Source organism: Canis lupus, chromosome 5 (genome assembly GCF_003254725.2).
Source record: "Canis lupus dingo isolate Sandy chromosome 5, ASM325472v2, whole genome shotgun sequence".
Taxonomy (NCBI): domain Eukaryota; kingdom Metazoa; phylum Chordata; class Mammalia; order Carnivora; family Canidae; genus Canis; species Canis lupus.
This window is the reverse complement of record NC_064247.1, coordinates 55500369-55519714: the sequence shown is the minus strand read 5'-3', so window position 1 is coordinate 55519714 and position 19346 is coordinate 55500369. Positions and strand designations below refer to the sequence as shown.

Genomic DNA, 19346 nt, shown 5'->3' with positions numbered 1-19346 from the left:
AAATACAAATCAAAACCACAATGAGATACCACCTCACACCAGTGAGAATGGGGAAAATTAACAAGACAGGAAACCACAAATGTTGGAGAGGATGTGGAGAAAGGGGAACCCTCTTGCACTGTTGGTGGGAATGTGAACTGGTGCAGCCACTCTCGAAAACTGTGTGGAGGTTCCTCAAAGAGTTAAAAATAGAACTGCCCTATGACCAGCAATTGCACTGCTGGGGATTTACCCCAAAGATACAGATGCAGTGAAACGGCAGGACAGCTGTACCCAATGTTTATAGCAGCAATGTCCACAATAGCCAAACTGTGGAAGGAGCCTCGGTGTCCATCGAAAGATGAATGGATAAAGAAGATGTGGTTATGTATACAATGGAATATTACTCAGCCATTAGAAACAACAAATACCCACCGTTTGCTTCGATGTGGATAGAACTGGAGGGTATTATGCTGAGTGAAGGAAGTCAATTGGAGAAGGACAGACATTAAAGGGTCTCATTTGGGGAATATAAAAAATAGTGAAAGGGAATAAAGGGGAAAGGAGAGAAAATGAGTGGGAAATATCAGTGAGGGAGACAGAACATGAAAGACACCTAACTTTGGGAAACAAAGGGTAGTGGAAAGGGACGTGGGCAGGAGGTTGGGGTGACTGGGTGATGGGCACTGAGGGGGGCACTTGACGGGATGAGCACTGGGTGTTATGCTACATGTTGGCAAATCGAACTCCAATAAAAAAACATACACACAAAAAAAAAACTGAGAAGAAAGAAATATAATCACTATTACTTCCATATATAAAAGTCTGTATAGAATTACCAAAAAAATCTACACTAAAACATAACTGAAATAGGGAAACCTGGATGGCTCAGTGGTTGAGTATCTGCCTTTGGCTCAGGTTGTGATCCCGGGGTCCTGGGATCGAATTCCACATCAGGCCTGATTCTCCTTTCGCCCATGTCTCTGCCTCTCTTTCTGTGTATCTCATGAATAAATAAATAAAATTGAAAAAAGTTAATCAAAATAATAAAAGAATTTAAGATGGCCAGATATGAGATAAATATGCAAAAGCCATTGTGTATTTCTATTCGCCAGACACAAAAGAGGTAATTTAAAAAGAGATCTAATTAGTATCAGCAACAAGAACCGAAAGTAACCTATGAATATATTTATTTCTTAGAGAGAAAGAGAGAGCATTCACACAAGCAGGGTGAGAGGATCAGAGGGAGAAGGGGAAGCAGACTCCTTGCTAAGCAGGGAGCCCGACATGGGGCTCAATCCCAGGACCCTGAGATCATGACCTGAGCTGAAGGCAGACACTTAACTGACTGAGCCATCCAGGTGCTCTTCAGCTTTTTTTTTTATTTAAGATTTTATTTATTTATTCATGAGAGACACAGAGAAAGGCAGAGACACATGAAAATGAATAGAATGTTCACAGCAGCATCGCAAAGTGGCAGAAAACTGAAACAACCCAAACGTCCATCAATAAGAGAAGGACTAAAGTTTGGATTATTCACACCATGTAACCATGTAGTATCAGACAGTAGTAAAAATGAATGAATTACAGCTACATACAATAAGAAGGATAAAATCTTAAAAACATAATATTATGTGAAACAACTGCAGAGACCACATACAGCACAATACTATTTTTATAAAGTTTTAAACCAAGCAAAACTAAACAACACATTGTTTATGGATATATACGTGTGATGAAACGATGTTAGGAAAAGCAGAGAATGCTAAGCAGAAAAAGAACAGTGGTTCCAGAAATTCATGGATGTTCATTTTGCTACGCTTTATTATGTACACATATTTGCATGTATTCTTTTGACTGTATCAAATATGATGTAATTTTTAAAAATGTAAACATGAGTAAGGACTCTGGGGCTAATCAATGTGGGTTTAAAGTCTGGTACTTCTACCTCCTAGAGTGCGCCCTTGGCAATTCTCTTCTATTTCCCAAGCTTCCGTTTCATCTGTAGAACAGGGACAGGGACACCTCCCTTCTGGGGTGTTGGGAGCCAATCCTACCTTGGCTTGGTATCTGCCATGTACTAAGTGTAAGTAAGCGTTTGCTATTTTTATTGTCAAGTATCCCCCGCTTTCTGAAAGTTCATGTGATGCCACCTGGCATTTCTGAAAGATCTGCATTTTGGTTTACAAAAGTTTTCATAGGAACAGCCTACTTTCTAATAGTGATGGAAACCTGTATTGCTATTAATAATGATAAACATAGTGTCAGGGCAGGGGCCCAGGCCACCTGCACCTCCCAATGCAACACTCCTTCTATGCTGCCCTCTCTGCCTCATGCCCCTGGGCCCCTAAGGGCTGCAGCACAGTGCTGTTTCCAGGCCTTGTCAGAGGAGCAACTGCATGAGGGAGCACCATGGCCAACAGCCCCCATGCAGTCAGGGGCCCTTCACATTCCTGGTGGATTAAAATCCTCGGCTGGCACCGCGCTGCAGAGGCCTCTGGGCCTTGGTGATGAATAACCTGGCCCCAGTGCTAAGAGCCCTCAGAGGACAGCTGGCAGGGAACAGGCAGGATGGCCCGGGCACCTCTTGGATGCACATGAGCTCTGGGGACAGAAATGAGCCTCCTCCAAGCCCTGGGTGGCACCATCGCCTGGAGCAGGGGAGGGGGGCTGGCAGTTCGAGTCCTCTTGACTCAGGCTTAGAGGTTCCACTCCTCGCTGTGCCTCTGCTTGTTGTGTGGACCTCAGGCAGGCTGCTCCAGTAGTTGGGCTTCTGTCTCCCATTTGTAAATAGCACCTGGCTGAAGTGCATTAGCAAGCTTAGAACACTGCCTTGCACAATAAGGGCTCTACCTCTTTTACTGTTAGTAGTAGTAGTAGTACTACTACTATTACTGTTCTCAGGGCCCAGAGCAAGAGCTAGTATAGAATAAGTTGTTTCAGGGAATGTTTGCTGAATGAAATTGCCAAGTGGCAGGCCAGCTGCTGTGCCCACAGTTTGGATGAGAACCTCATCCTTTCCGTCCACCAGGGAAGGTCCTGCCTGTTAGAAAGTCGTTCCTGGTACTGGGCGGAACTTGCTTCCTGATGGTTTCCACTTCTGAGTTTTGAGAATAGGGGAAAGAGAGTGGGGAGGAGAAGCTTCTCCCCTCATTGTGCCCACTCCCTGGGGCCTGAATCCAGCCTGCCCCTGGTACCCCCCTGGCCACTCTGGCCAGGAAAACCACAGATACACACCCCTTATACAGTCACAGTCATAAACCAGTTCACTCACAGGAACATACATGATACCCTGGCCCCTGGAGACACAGTCAACCTACAAATGTGCCCACAGATAGTAATGTGCAGGCACAAACGTGTGTGTGCAGGTACGTATACACACACACACACACACACACACACATCCTACAAATACATATAGTTACAGACATGGTGATAAGCACCCAGAGACAGGCAAACACATATAAATGCAGGCCCTCAGAGGCACATGGGAACTCTGGAATCCAGCCAGCCAGGTCAGAGCTCCTTAGGGGATGAGGGCTCCATGCTTTCCTAGAGATGGACTTGATAGACCCTGAACACACCCCCTGGGGGCAGCTCAGGCTCATGCCAGAGACCACAGGTTTCCCTCTGGCCGCTCTGCAAGTCTGGTATGTGAGGCGCTTTTCAAAAATGGCAGAAACAGGGATTCTAGGCAATAGCTTCTGCTCTATCCCCTGCCATGCAAGCTGCTGCACAAATGACAAGACAATGACAATTAGAGCAGCAATTGTTACAGATCAGTCAGCCTGGGCAAGCTGACCCCACCGGCCCTGCCACCTGGCTACAGGTGCTCCAGACAGCAGGACACTGTGATCCAGGACAGGGTGAGCCTACCTCCAGACCGTCTGCACTGCTGACCTCCACTCCTGTGGTTCTGCTCAGACTCCCTTGAAGGTCACCCTCTCCAAGGCCCTGGTCAAGCACAGCTCTGAGCCTCCCTTTCTCCAGATGTCTCTGGGCCTTTGCTCAGCTTTTCCAGCCACTTCCCCATCTAGGCTTTCTCTTAGGTCCCATTCACCACATTGTCTCCAGCATGTCACACACCGTTGAGTGTTTTCCAAGGACTCAGTAAATGCCTGCTCAATGAATGAACGAACCCCTCTTCACCCTGACAGACAGGTATCACTACACTGCCACATAGGGCAGACCCCGCCCCCACACACACACACTCTGTCTCCCCTGGGAGACAACGTGTACACACAGCCACCTCTCTCAGGGTCTGCTTCTGGACACCCCCTCAAGCACCATTTTACAGAGGAGGAAACAGGAGCTTCAGAAAGGTAAAAAAAAAAAAAAAAAAAAAAACCTTTCCCAATGTCACACAGCATAGCCAGTCTCTGGAGATTAGTTTTGGGGCAGTGGCTCCCCACTCCTTATCTGACTGGGGAGGCTGCTGGGGTCCTGATGTCTGGGGTCTCTAATAAAGAAAGCAGCCCCACACTGCCCACGCATCCAAGCCCTATCCATGGTTCCAGCCGTACTGTTACTGAGGGCCACGGTGATCCTCACCTGGCCATGGGATCTAGACATATTGAATATGGCCAAAGGGAGAAGCACTGAGTTCGGCCAGGGTTTGACCACAGGCTCCCAGTTGTGGGGAGGCCCAGCTGACCCAAAGCTTGGGCTCCTGGGGGGGGACCCTCTCAGCAAACGGTACAATCACTTCAAGTGCAGAGCCGGTGGCCCTGTCAGGCCCTGATATCTTGCTAGGGGTCCTCACTGGACACCCTGGCTCGGCACTGAGGGTTCTTGGGCCAAGCTGGAAAACGGCTTGCCAGCACAGTATTGTCTAGCAGCCTAAAAATCTGGAGAAAAGGGCTTATTAAACCCTGAGAAACTATAACCAAAGACACGACTTTCTTGGAAAAGCCTCTAGAATCAAGTAATTACCTGTAATTAAAAAGAGTGGGGCAGAGATTTCAGTTGGTGCTCCGGCATGACGGGATGCGTGTTGGCTCCCATGAGGCAACATACACACGTGTTCACACAACTTTACGTCTCTCCTGCTTCAACCCACTCTGTGGTCTCTGCAGCCCTGTAGGCGAAGCCAGGCTCCTCCATGTGACCCACCAGGTCTCCACCACGGCCCTGCTCACCTCCCCACCACTCCATGCTTCGACTCACACACAGCTCTTGTCTCCAGACCTTTCCTACGTTGTTCCCTCTCCTTGGGACACCCTTCCCATCCTTTTGCTTCTGGGTAACTTTTTAAAGATTTTATTTATTTATTCATGAGAGACACAGAGAGAGGCAGAGACACAGGCAGAGGGAGAAGCAGGCTCCCTGTGAGGAGCCGGATGTGGGACTCGATCCTCGGACCCCAGGATCACAATCTGAGCCAGAGGCAGCTGCTCAACCACTGAGCCACTCAGGTGTCCCGCATCTGGATAAGTGTTACCTAGCTTCCTTCCAGGAGCTTCTCTACCCTGGATTAAATCCTCTTCTCTGGGTTCCCATTTATTTTCCTCCAGGGGATTCATCATGGGGGGGGGGAGTCTTGTAACTTGGGCCCCTGTTTGTCCCCTCTCTGGATCATGAGCATCTCCAGGGCAGGACTCCTTGCTGTGTGGCCAACACTCCACACAGAGCAGATCCATGGCAGTGAACGGTCACACAAGGAAGTTGCTCTGAGCTGGGCTGTGTACCAGTCTGGGGCCCTGGGATGGTGGATGGTGCAGGAGCTGATGCACAGAGGACTGTGCAAGGGCCCTCCTTGACCCCTGCACAACGAAGGGGTACCTGGCCCTCCAGTCTACCTCTTCCTGGGTAATGGGCAAGCCTGGTCAACAGGGGGTAGATGAGTGAGGCGCCCAAGCCATCCTCTACTCTGATCCAGCCAGTCCACAAGGCAAGGATGACCCAAATTACCATCACCCTACACTTCTCTCGCTGCTCCCCCCATGATGCCACTAAGCGCTCTCAGTGGGGAGACCCCAGTTTTCTCTGCCTCTTCATTTCAGATGCTCGGTATTCGTTTCCCACCTTCTGGAAGCCCACCCCTCTTTCTCCCAGGCTCCTGGAGAAGTGCTTCCTGGGCACCTCCTATTCCACACTCAGCAAAGTCCCTCATCGCCAGTTCAGGCTTGCTCCCTTGCCCAGGGCCAGCCTCATCTTGGTGATCTCCTACACTGGTCTTCTGCCCCCAATCCTCCCTCCTCTGCTCACCTCAAACCCACCCCCCAACACACACACTTTGGGTTCCGGCTGTAGATTCGCACATCCAAGTAGGAGGTCAGACTGCAGGGACAGACTTAGCTTCAGCACTAACTGTGTGACCACAGGTAAGCTACCTAACTTTGCTGTGCCTCAGTTTCCTCATCCACAAAAGAGAGCTAGTAACACGTCTCCCAGTTCAAGATGACACATATAAAATGCCCAAGCACGGTGGCCACAGCTACCTTTCTTTCCAGCTAGTTCACCCACTGTCCTCCTGTCTGCCCTGGCTTCCCACCCACTGGGCCTCTCTGGCCCTCACTTCCCTCCCTGCCCAGCTCGGATGCCTCTCACTGTCTTCCCCAGCTTCTGGGCCATTGCCCTGTATAATCCCACTCTCGGAGCAAATCCACAAAACAGCTTTGCAGGCATGAATTTAGAAGGAGAGAGGGCAAATGACCACGACACACACGTACACACACGCGCATGCACACACACGCCCTGAACCACGCCCTCCTCCACCCAAGTCACCTAGCCCACCGTGCAGGCAGTTTCCCTCCACCGTCCCTCTCAGCCTCTCCAAAACTTTCTTGCTCTCCTCCAGCCCGTCTTACTCAAATTCCAAGTCCAAGGTTCTTTCTTTGGAAACCAAATTCATTACTTGACTCTTCACCCACCACTCTGCCCTACCTGGTCACCCAAACTCCTTGCCTCTCCCCCTCGGCCCTAGCCTCTCCCCCGTCCTATAAAGGCTTTCTCTCCCATGTCACTGACCAGGTCTACCTTCAGGCTGATGACACCCTCTCTCCTTGCATATCCCCCACCCAGCGGTCCTCTGGCGGCACCGCCCGACCCTGCATACCCCAAACCAGCTCATACTCTCCTCCTCTGGGCTGCCAAGGTTATGCCAGAGTCCACTCAATGAATCCAGGCCAGGGTGGAGCACTAATCCCTCATTTACAGACCTCTCCACCTCTTCTGTCCCATGTCTCTCCTGGGTATCTTTCAGATCCGATCATTTCTTTGCTAACAGATGCACCACAAAGAGGAAGCAACACTGTGTCAGGCTGAGGGAGACCAGGGCCAAGCCTGTCCTATGGGATGTCCTGCTACAGCTTTGGCCCTCGAGCAAGAGCACAGTGGTGTTTGGACTGTCTGTCGTCTCTTAGGGAAGCAGGTGGAGGCTCCCTGCTTCCCGGCCTCTGGGAAAACAAAGATCCCACCTGTCCTCAAAATCTGTTCCTCTTTCCTTAGACAGAGAGACCCTCTGTAGTCACAGGGGCCTTCTGGTACATTCTAGGGAGCAGGGGAGAGATGGAGGGACAAAGGGGTAAGGCTAGGGCTGGTTTCTTCTGCTCATATGTAGGAAACCTGGCAGGCAGCTTCTTCTCTCTGCTCTGCCACAGCTCTGACCAAGGGGTCACTGTTTCACCTCCTGGCCCATATGCTACTGGTGCCTCCTGGGATGCCCTGTCTCCCCTCCTCCATGATGCTATTCTGACCCCCTCCCTTAGGCCCTCAGCAGTCCCTGAGCTCCCCCTGAGCTCCCTCAGAGCACACAGCCTTGCCCTCTTCTTTTTAGCATCCATCGAGTGCACTAGGCTACAAGTTCCCTGAAGATGGGACTGAATCCGCCCAAGGCATGAACCGAAGTGTGAAGTCTGCAGAGAAAGGCCACTTGCCAGAGAAGTCCGGTCCCACTGGATGATCAGGGTCGGGTACTTAGCTTCTCCGAGCCTTGGTTTCTCCATCTGTGAAATGGACACGGACAGCCTAAAAGCACAACACAGCCTAGAGAACACAAGTAAGTTCCTTCACTGCCAGTATCTACTTGCCCTTCGCTCTTTTCAAAGAACACAGCAAAATCAGTGGTGAAAATCAGGGTTATTTCGTTCAGTAATTCTGTATTATCATCAACCAATTCAACCGCCTTCCTCCAGCCTTCAGCTCAGGGGACTCTCACCACGGCCTCACAGGGATCTGAGATCCAGACAAAACGGGCTCCAAATGCACAAGCTTCGTGGTCTTCCTTTCCCAGAGAGCCAGAATTCCACAATTCAACAAGTTGCCTTCTTTGCCTTGGCTTCTAGGAAGCTCCAAGAAAATACAGGGTTCAATCACGATAACTAAATGAGCTTAGGTTTTTCAGTTGTTTATGCCATTTTCTCTCATCTGTGTCAGTTCAGCTACATATAGATTTTTTGTTGTGAATGTCCAGGAATCCTTAATGGAAACCAAGAATTCAATCAGGAAAAAAATGGAGTAGTACAGGAAGGAACAGAGTAGACATCACAACAGGATTTTCTGGTGTTTTCTCTACCTAACCCTCTTCACAGGATGGAACTGAAGCCCAGAGAACGAGAAGGGTGAGGCGAGGGCATGAATCGTACTTCAAACACTTCCAGCCTCTGCAGATTGGCTTTGGGCTGACTTACCCACAAGGCATGTCAGCACAGTGGCTCGAGTCCACGGTACTTTCAGGGACTCATGAAAATGTTTTAATTTAAAGTCGGAAGAAAAAAAGGAACTTCTAGGTCAAAGAAAACGTTTTAATACATAATGTGAATGTGTCTTTATGCCAATGCCATCATAAAATGTAATTTTTAGTGTTTTTATGGAGGAAGAAGACGAAGCCAGAAGTGCTAGGGTCGGCGAATGCCATGAGGAGGCCCGGTTCCCTTCACCACCTCACCAGTGAGTATGCTGAGCGCCTACTTCTCACTTGCCCAGCTTCCTGGGGGCCCAGGCCTAATCCCTGCTTCTCTGACAGGATCCAATGGGAGCGTTTTCAGGAATATTCCAGGAGGAAGTGGGGCCTTGCCAGGTGAATCTAATTTATACCCTCCGGTAACCACCTCAGACAGCTCTTGAAAGGCTGTGGGAAGGGGGATCTCCTGGCTGATTTCACCAACCAGTTGTCAGGACAAACCTTCCTGGGTTCACAATGTGGAGACAATTAAAGGCTGGTGCTTTGAAGGCATGAGCCGAGAACTTCCTGACAGAGGTGTTGACTGCAGGCGGCAGACCCTCTGTTCCTCAGGCCTCAGGACCACACCTCGTCTGCCCCCAGCCCTTGGGCTAGACTCCTGTGGGGCAGCAGCAGCAGAGCTGGCCTGAGAAACAGCGTCATCCCTGGGCACAGGAGCTGACAGGGCTCAAAGGAGAAGTGTGGTAAGGGAGGGGAGTAGCTTGCCCTGGGTGTGGCCGTGGACCTGCTGTGCGACCCTGAGCATGAGAACAGATCCACTGTGCGACCCTGGGCATGGACACAGACCTGCTGTGCGACCCTGGGCATGAGAGCAGACCCACTGTGAGACCCTGGGCATGGCTACAGACCCACCGTGTGTCCCTGGATATGGCCCCTGACCTTCTATATGAGTCTGGGCACGGCTGCTGACCTACTGTGCAACCCTGGGCAAGAGAGCAGACCCACTGTGTGGCCCTGGGCATGGTTGCTGACCCCCTGTGTGTCCCTGGGTATGACAGTGGGCCTGCTGTGTGACCCTCTGCTGGCCACCCAGCCTGTCCAGCCCCAAGGTCCTCACTGTGAAGATGGGACAATGTTTCCAAAGGCATGGAGTTGTTATGAGGGTGACATGGGGTGAAGAGCCAGACACAATTCCACCCAGATAAGGCAGGATTATCATTCCCACCAAACTGATAAGGAAACTGAGACCAGAATGCAGAAATAACATGCCCAGCCAAGGTCATGGCAAATAAGGGTCCAGGCAAGACCTTGGACATGGAACGTGGATTCTAGGAGCCTCAAGGGCAGGGTCTAGGTCTTCCTAAGGAGTGGCTACACCTGCAGGCTTACTTGGATTCAACTCTCAATGCCAACTCTTACTGGCTATAGGACCTCCCCACATTCTCTTCCACTCTAGTGTTTGCCATTGTGAGCCACAGAGCCCTTCCATCATGATCTGGTTTCTTCACCCCTTCTCAGTGCTGGAGCACCAGGCAGCTGCCCTCAAAACCCTCCCACCCTCTGATGCCTACAAGTCTCCCCTAAGCTGTGAGGTCGGCTATTTTCCTGCACATGGAAGACCTGAAAGGGGGACATGAGAACTGGGCTCATGGTGCTGACTCCTGATACAGCAACCCCTCCCCACCACCCAGCATCCAGGTTAACTGGAAAGATCAGCTCCAAACCCATGAAAAGCCCATATCCCCTGCGACTACTTCTGAGGAGACACAGTAACTAATTCAGTTTTCTTGTCAGGTGTCCTCTGGGGTGAGCTCAAGGAAAAAAAGGAGTAATCAGTTTGCACTCAATTACAGAAAATCATGTGGATACACGGGGTGTCCTGGAGCAGTGGGAGAAGGCCCAACACTTCGCTCCTTGGGGCTCAGTCGGCTCATCCATAAAATGGGGCGGTCATGGCAACATCAAAAAGTCACTGAGAAAACACAAAGAGCTGAATCTGGCATCTAGAGGAGAATGCCTTCCTAACAAATGCCACATTCCTTCCTTTCTCGCTCTCTTAAAGAGAGCTGCTTGGGGATAGTTTAATCAGTTCCCTTGTTGCCTTCATGGCTGTAATGCATTTTTGTCATCAGTTAATACAGAATTGTTCTCTCGCTCCATCTCTGGGCCCACGGTCAGAAAGACAGAACCCGGCTGTGGCAGCTGCATGCAGGAGCAGAGACCCACATGCATGCAGAGGGGGCTGGGACGGGACAGGAGTGTCTGAGGCAGAGGGGAAGAGCCAGACAAAGAGCCTGAGGTGGGAATGGACTACACTGGAGGAACGACCAAGAGCCAGGTGGCTGGAGTGGAGCAAGAGAGAAGTGTGCAAGGAGCTGAGACCAGAAGGCTCCTGGGGGGGGTGGGTGTGGAGAAGGGGTACACCTGCCTCCTTGTCCTCTGTCTTCTTCCTCCTCCTTGGGGCCCTGCCAGGAATGCAGAAAGATAAAGACAGGGCTCTGAAAGTCTTGGGTTCAAAGGATCTTAGAAATCCTGTAGTCAGGCAGCCGGGTGGCTCAGTGATTTGGTGCCGCCTCCCTCCAGGGCGTGATCTTGGAGACCCAGGTTCGAGTCCCATGTCAGGCTCCCTGCATGGAGCCTGCTTCTCCCTCTGCCTGTTGTCTCTGCCCCCACTCCATGAATGAATGAATGAATGAATGAATAAATAAAAATAAATAAATAAATAAATAAATAAATAAATAAATAAATAAATCCTGGAGTCCAGACCTTCCATTTTATAGATGAGGAATCTGAGAACCCAAAGGGGTCTGGGGACATTCCCAGAGCCACAAGGCAGTTTGAGTGCAGAGCTGGGGAGGGAACTGAGCTCTGAACCCCAGGGTCACCCTGTCTCTACCCATCCTGACCAAATCAGGGTCCTGAGTCCTAAGGGCTTTGAACTAAGCAAAGTCCTCATCACACAGATGAAGAAACTGAGATCCCAAGGCCAGGTGGCTCTGTCAGAATATGAAGAAAGTAAGGGGCAGGGGCAGCAGGGGAAGTGTCTGTAGGCTTCCATACAAGCCAGGCTTCTCAGGGCCCAACACCTGCAGCAATCAATCACTATGCTTTTCCAATGCATGCAGACATGTGAGGTTTGAAGCCTACTGCCAGAGTCTCCCCAGAGCCTGCTGGGCTGTGCTTCCTGGACCAGACCCTATAGGGAGGGAAGGTGATGCTGACACACATGGGCTGCACAAGCCACAAGCCACTCCCCATGCAGTGACCTGTAGGGTCATCAGGTCCCCACCTATCAAAGAGTGCTGCTGCAGCAGAGATCTCCTGGAAGGTTCCTCCTCAGTGCAAACACCACACAGACCTGTGTTCTTTTAGGATATGGGAAACAGTGATGGTAGAGATGGAGACAATGCATACCAGCCTGCAACATGGGGCCTAGCACATAGTAGGTCCTCAATAGCTAGTGCCTCTGTAGAGTGGGAAGGGCACTGGGCTGGGAGCCCAAAGAGCTGGGCCTTCCTTCCTTTGCTCTGGGATCTTCAACGAGCCAAATCCTCTCTAAGGGGCTGTTTCCACGCAGGCAAATGGCAAAACTACAAACAGGCATTTGGATTTATGGCCTCAATGAGCCACCTCCTGTCATCCTGGAGGTCTGGGGAGAAGGAATGGGAGCACGTAGTAGGGACAGGGATGGGAGGAAGAGCTTGAGGAAGTATCTGAGGTGCAGCAGACTCATTCTTCTTTCCAGAGCCAACTCTCTTTCTTCCAATTGCTATCGTAGTCACTGGCAACTAAACCTGGTCAGAAATGACCTCATAGGTCACAATGACTCTTAAAACTTGGGTTCAACAGATTCTGGGAAGCAGAGACTCACGGATAAATGGAGCTACGAAGGCAACCATGTGCAATGGGAAGATCATGGAGCAGGGAGCCAAGGAGATGAGGTGGAGTCCCAGACTCCTGGCCAGGCAGCAGCAGCCCCGGATTTCAGGGACCTCACTACAAAGCAGGGATCCTGCCCCTGCCTTGCGCATGCCTTCAGCATAGGACCTGCCCGTCAAAACTCTGCATCCCAGGGCCCTGCCCAGGCTCGAGGAAGGTGCAAATGTTACTTTTGACTCCTAAAATCCTATGCTATTCAGTTCCGGTAAAACAGGCTGTGGATGGTTCATCAGGTGAACAGACACTGACCGGATGCCTGCCTTGCTCCAGGCCAGCAGAGACGTCCAGGTGTTGTCCCCAGAAATGCAGTTCCATGGAGACCCCAGTCCCACAGTCCCATCTGCAAGAAATGCACATCCCAGAACTACGGTGTACTCCTGCCCTCCCCAGCTTATGCCCCATACGGCACACTTGGCCAGGGGGCTTAGGGCATGTGGAGGGCAGGCGTGGGGTGCTTGCCTTCAGGCGGCCACCTCCTAGCTATTTGGAAATCTCCACTTGCAAAGCCACAGCATCCCAGTGACGGGCTCCCATTTTCTTAGTGCCCATGTCAGAAGAACGCATCATGAGGAGGCAGCGCAGCACCAGTCAGTGCCCTAATCACTTACAGACCACGGAGGCCCCGGCCCTGGCAGTGGAGGAAGATTTATTGTGGGGATGGACAGAAAACAAAGAACAGTTGTGCAAACTTTACAGAGCCACATTATGGGAAATGCCTTTCCTGTTTCCCACTGGTAAATGTGCTGGATGCTCAGTTACCCAAGCTCAAGGACACAGTACCCCAGTAGGTAGGGCTTTTGCTGGGCTGAGCTGGCCTAGCCCGGGGTGCCCAGGCCCTGGCTGATAGCCAAGTCATGCTGGCTGGGCGACAGAGCCGATCTGGGAGGCCCTGGTGGACCTGGGGATTGAAGGTTCCTTCCTGAGCTTCTGTGTCCTCCTCTGCCTGCTGTCACTCCCCCTCTGACGGCCACATACCACACATGCCCACGCTCTCCACACTAACACTTACTGGGTCACTCTCCCGCTCAGAACCCTTCCACTACTCCCTCCACTTCCCTCAGGGTACAGACCAAGCTCCTTATACTGAACATGGAGGCCCTTCAAGGTCCAATTCCAACTACCACTTCTGCTCCCAGCCCCAGGGAGGTAACACACTCCAAGCGCCAGATGATAACCTACACTTCCACAAGGGTGAAGACGTCACATTTCAAAACGTTTCTGTGCTTTGTTCTCTTTCCCTGAAAAGGTTTCCCTCATGATCTTCAACTGGAAAGTTCCTACTCACCCTTCAAAGCCCAGCTCTCGTGACATCCCGGGGGAAGCTTCTCCCCCTCTGTCTTAATTCCTTTGCCACCAGACCATTCCTCCTTTGACATTGTACCCCTTGCTTCTAGCATCACACCTGGCACAGTGTGGGTGCCAACAAAGCTATTGAAAGATTGGTGTGAGGAGAGAGACAACACTGATGAGCACCAGGCTCTCTCCTGCAGGAGGAGCACAGGTAAGGACTCCTGAAGGCATCCTGGGTCTTGGGAGTGTCCAAGGTGACTGAGGCCAGAGGAGTTGCGTGACCATCGCCCACCAAACAGATGAGGACAGGATGCTGAGGTCCTACTGCACAGCTGAGCTCAGCTCACCCATTGGTTGTCCAGCAAAGACAGAGCCTATTCATGCTTAATCATGAAGCTTACTGCTTCCAGAATGTTCCTCTCAGAAAACATGGTCTGGACACTTTCTTAGAGTCACTGTTGATTTTATCTGACATTCTCATTCTAATAAGAGAATCATTTCAATTCCATTTACATTAAATTAAAAAGCTTTTTTTCTTCCCTTTTATTATTTTAAATTCAATTCAGACGGTCATGTTTTTTTATCCTTAATTTTTTTCATATTCCATAAAGCAGTGCTGAGTTCACAAAATTTGGCCAGCGTCCTCCTGTACCCTCAAGTTTGGTGCTCCTAGAATGTTAGACCTTGGGTTTGATGACTCAAAAAAAAAGAAAGAAAGAAAAAGAAACCCAAAAAATCAACACAAGGGCTCCTGTTTTCAAGCGCCAAGTATTTGCCAGGCATGAGGTAAGCGCTCCACATGCATGATCTCATTTAATCTCACAACTGTCTCCCTTTTACACACACAGGAAACTGAGGCTCCCAGAGGCCACGTGACTTGTTTGAGGTCTCAAGGCTGGTTAGGCGTCCAGCTTGGCTCATGGATTCCTGAGTCAGAATTTAAATAAGACCGAAGGGGGTGGGCAGGGATGGAGATGAGGTAGGGGATGGGAGGATGGGGTTGGGGGGCAGCGGTGGCAGTGAGTAAGGGGGCTGCGGAGCAGGGAGGGAGGAGCCAGGAGCGCTGTAGGCTGGGAACTGTGTTGGGGGAGTGTGTGGCTCACACGTAGGTGCCTGATGGCAGGAGTGTGCCTGAGGGTGGCTGTGTCCTCTGAGGTCTGGCTGCGAGCAGGAGCACTGGACTGAGAGTCAGAAGTCAACATGCTCCCGTGTGCAGGGCACTCTGTGTCCATATAAGGCGTGGCCCTGCCGCCCCTCACAGAGACTCTTCTGGGGTCGGTGTTCCCGCAGTCACTTTACAGGTTCAGCAACAGACACTGGGCAGTGAAGTGACTTGTGCAAGGTGGCAGAGCTAGCAAGCAGCAGAGCTGGAATGCACCCCACCCCATCGGTGTCCAGGTCCCCTCACCTTCCCCCCCAGACAAATCACTTCCATCCAGGGCCTTACTTTTTCCCCCATACAGGGCTTAGATCTAACCAAGGCCAGAGCTTCCAGGAAGTTCCTACTTAGGAAGCCCCCTGACTTTGATTCTTAAAAACCAAAGGAGCGAGGAAGGCTTCCCAGTTTGAGCCAAGCTCCGTGACGGGGGAGCCTTGCACTCAGGAGGGAGACAGGTACCGGTATCTGTTGGACGCCCACTGAACAGAGTGCTAGACTTCTCCCATTTCACAGCTCAGGAAACGCAGGCTCAGCACAGCACGGTGACCCGGCCACAGCCACAGGGCCGGTCCATGACTAACCTGTGACTTACATCAGCCCTTTTGGCTCCTTTGGAGGATGTTCCCGACTGCGTGGCTACTATCCATTTCAGATTCTACCTTTTCTCTTTTCCTAGTGCAAACTGTCCAAACTAGGGTCATTTGCTGGCGATTTACGATGTGCCAAGCATCGCGTAAGCACCTCAAATATGGCATCTCACGGAAGCCTCCCAACTATCCTGTTCCCATACTTGCTTCACAGGTAAGAACACGGAGCCCTACAGAAGTCAAGTTACTCACACACAATCATGGAGCAAAGCCAAGTTTCAAGTTCAGGTTTTCCTGCAGAAAAACTTTAAGCATCACATTAAAGGGTGTACATGCCCAGCTTTAGGGCCCTGCCAATTTGGTGATTCTGCAGGAAACTCATGTAGCCTTATAATGAGAAGACCAGGTCGGCACTAGGGCAGAGTCTCCACACCAGAGAGCAGGCTTAGCTTCTCTGCCTCCAAAGCTGGGCCAGACATCAGAGGGCATGTGGTCCCCAAGACACTTGGCGACACCAGGAAACACTGTTATACATGGGGTAACACATGTGGGGAGAGCCAGAGGCAGGGAGGGGGACTGGAGAAGGGGACAACCTCTGGTTTAGGCTGTGGAATAATGATTAGGAGTTTGCTGGGCTGGGAAAGGCATTCTAGACAGAGGGACCAGCAAAAGCCAAGGCCACAATGAGTGAAAAGGAGCTGGAATGTGCAGACTCTCTAGGAGTTTGGGAGCAGAAGAAGCCTCAGGGCTGGGAGAAATATAGCAGGCCTCCCAGGACTGGGTGATGCTTGGCCATGGAAACATCCTTTCTGGGCCTTGGTTTCTCCATCTGATGGTACATAGATGCGAGAACTGACACGATCCTAGGAGGGACCCCAGAAGGGGTGGCTAAAAAGGGCATATCTGCATGGCCAACTTAAAAGCTGACTTTGCCTGGAAAAGTTTCCCTATCGAGACACTTCCCACCTTAGAACAAGGAGGTAAGGCTCAGGCCCCATTTCCAAAGTGGGTGGACTGGGCACCTAGGCTTGTTGGATCAACTTGACCTCTCTGTGCTCATTTATAACAGGAGTTTCAAGGGCAAGGACTTTAAGCCATGCTCCATTTTGTAGCTTTTTATCTCACTGGAAACCAACCCCAGCCTCCAGAAAGGAAGCTTATCTTCAGGTGGCTTATTTCTTTTGAAGAAGGTGAAATGTCTCACTCCTCATCCCACAAATGCCCTCTTCTCCAAGACAGTACAAAGGTCTCACCCTATCAGCAGGGCAGGGGACGTGCAACAGGCTCTTAAGGTGACAGAGGACTACCGCAGGAAAACAGTTAAATACAAACGTCTATCCATTTCTCTGCTTAACCAGGGCTCCTCCATTCCCTTCTGTGACCCCATGGCCCACCAGGGCCTGACACATATGAGGTACCTGGTGACAGCTGGCTGAAATGAGTTTCAAATCTGGGTATTTTCTTGATATTTATAAGCAGACTGATGGTTCTCTGCCTGGGAGATGGCCTAGGGTCATGGCTGGCACATAATCTCTGGAGTCGGCCTGAGACCTGGGTTCAAATCTGACCCTATGATGATGCACTGGAGACCTGACCTTGGGCGTGAACGGGGCCACCCTTTCCCCAACTGTAAAATGGGGATAATGATTCCAGTCCCCCAGGAATTCTTCTTCCACTCTGAGGAATGTGTGTGTGAAAGCCTTGATAGAAGCTGAAAAATGCCCAATGATGTTCTAGCCTCCCTGACCGACTTAGACAAGGTAACGCGGCAGGGCCTTGAATCCTCAGCTCCTGGCTCCCTTCCCTCCCTCAGCCGGTAATGACGGCTGAGAGTCAAGGGTAGCTGGTGTCCTTCCCATGGTGCCAGAAGTCTCGTATCACCTCATCTTTGTCTCAGGAGCCCCAGCCCCCAGCATGAGGCCTAGCACACAGGGACACCTGTCCTTCAAGTGAGGCAGGCATTTCTGGGGCGGACTCTCCTCTCCTCTGAGGTCACTTTCCCACAGTCTGACCTTTCCCAACATTTTTTGGTGACCTTCCCCTTTCAGGAATCTGTCCACTAAAGCTGTCCCATTTGTGGCAGGATCCTGGGCCCCTCACTATCCTCTCAGGGTCTGCCTTCCCTGGTTCTTCTCTGCACATGACCAAGATGGACAGGCAGCCCCACCTGTTCACACATCAAAGAATGAGTTGGAGATATTGACATGAGTCAGGGGTGTCTGCTGGCCCAGAAACCCAGCCAGCCCACGGGGCTAGTCTCAGGACGTGGGGTGGGGGAAGAGCAGATGCCCAGGGACCCTGGGAGGTGGGCATGGCCCTCCCAGAAGGCCCAGACAGCTGGCTGATTGCAGCCAATCAATAATGCTCAACTTTCAGTGGGGATGTATTTCCTTAATGGCACCGGGAACAGACTGGCAAATAGTGGAGAGGGGCATAAGGGATGGGGACCAGTGGTCAGTGTAGACAGAGCTACCAGAGGCACCCAGGCAGGATGTAAGCCCAGCCTCGAGGCTCCTAGGCCTGTGAGGGCAGGGACCAGAGCCTCCTCCCTTCTAGCTCCAGTCACCCTAAGCAGATACCATGTGGTACAAGAGCAGGTGTTCCTCATTGCTGGCAGACACCTGACAAGGCCTCTGGCATGGGTGACAGCCCAGCCTGCCCACCTCACCGACAGCAAAGGCTGTCCGAATTGGACCTCAAGTTCAGGCTCTGCTACTAACTGGCTCTTTTGGGTTTCCTCATCTGTAAGATAGCCGTAAATGATCTTGTCATGATGGTCGATGTGATAGAGCGTGATGGGGGACAAGAGAACTAAGCACCACCCTATGTCATCTCTTTAAATCCTAACAACAACAGTCCTAAAAGGCAAGTACTGTTATTATCCCATTTTACAGTCGAGTGCTATGGTTCGGAATGGCCAAGCCACCTGCCTGAGGTCACATAGCTGCTACGTGGCAGGCCCAGGTGGGGACATGGGTCTGCATGACGCCAGACCCTGGCTTTTCACTTGTTTACACACACCTTCCGCACCACACTCACAGCTTCGGGAAAGCTCTCCACAAAAGCAAGGACTGTTGTCATTATCACAGTTACTTTATAAAACCCAAGGTTATGAAAGGTTTTCCTTCCTCATCCTGCTGCTCTTTCTTGATGTTCAGAAATGCACACTACACAGCCTGCTAATTTCTGCAGTCTCAGACAATCAGAATCCCAACTGTCTAGGAGAGCCAACCTAAGAAAGCAAGAAACTAATCTTTCCAAAGTTAACGTCTTGGAGGCGTCGCGGCAGTATTTGGCTTGGACGGATCCTCGCTACCCTAATGCAGATGAAACCCCAAATTTAATAAGGCTAAGACAACCCGGACAACATAAGAAACATAACAGGATATTGCACAGAGATTAGGGAGCTTCCTCTGGATGGCGTGGACGGGCCGCGGCAAGGGCAGGGGGGGTGGCCGGACGGCGGGTCTAGCCCGGGGCCCCACAGCCGAGACCCGATCCCGCGCCCACCTGAGCACGGGTGACCCGGGCGGAGGGCAGCAGGCTCCTCGCCGCGCCTAGGGCTGCCTGGTGCGTGAGCGGAGGCTCCGCAGGCTAAATAGAAACCAGCTGCAGGGCCCGGAGTGTTCAGTCGGACGGGGCGGGGAAGGCTTACCTCATGAAAGAGCTGTGCGCACGGCTGCTGGAAAGATAATAAAAGGATTAACTGCTATTTTAGTGGGCCATTTACTCTTCAATCAAAGTGTCTCATCTATTTCCTGTTCTCCAG

General features: G+C 51.2%; 1 protein-coding gene across 5 annotated transcripts in view; it reads right to left on the bottom strand.

Annotated features, from left to right (window-relative positions):
* GLIS1 (GLIS family zinc finger 1) overlaps positions 1 to 19346 on the bottom strand; it is a 223730-nt gene that overhangs the window by 55753 nt on the left and 148631 nt on the right. For 3 of the 5 annotated variants that reach the window (XM_049110431.1, XM_049110433.1, XM_049110434.1), the window contains exon 5: positions 19233 to 19259. The exons of 1 other annotated variant lie outside the window; for it this stretch is intronic. In XM_049110431.1, coding sequence (XP_048966388.1) covers positions 19233 to 19259 — 27 coding nt within the window. The remainder of the gene's footprint in view (positions 1 to 19232; positions 19260 to 19346) is intronic. One more of the 5 variants, XM_049110432.1, reaches the window with a different exon arrangement.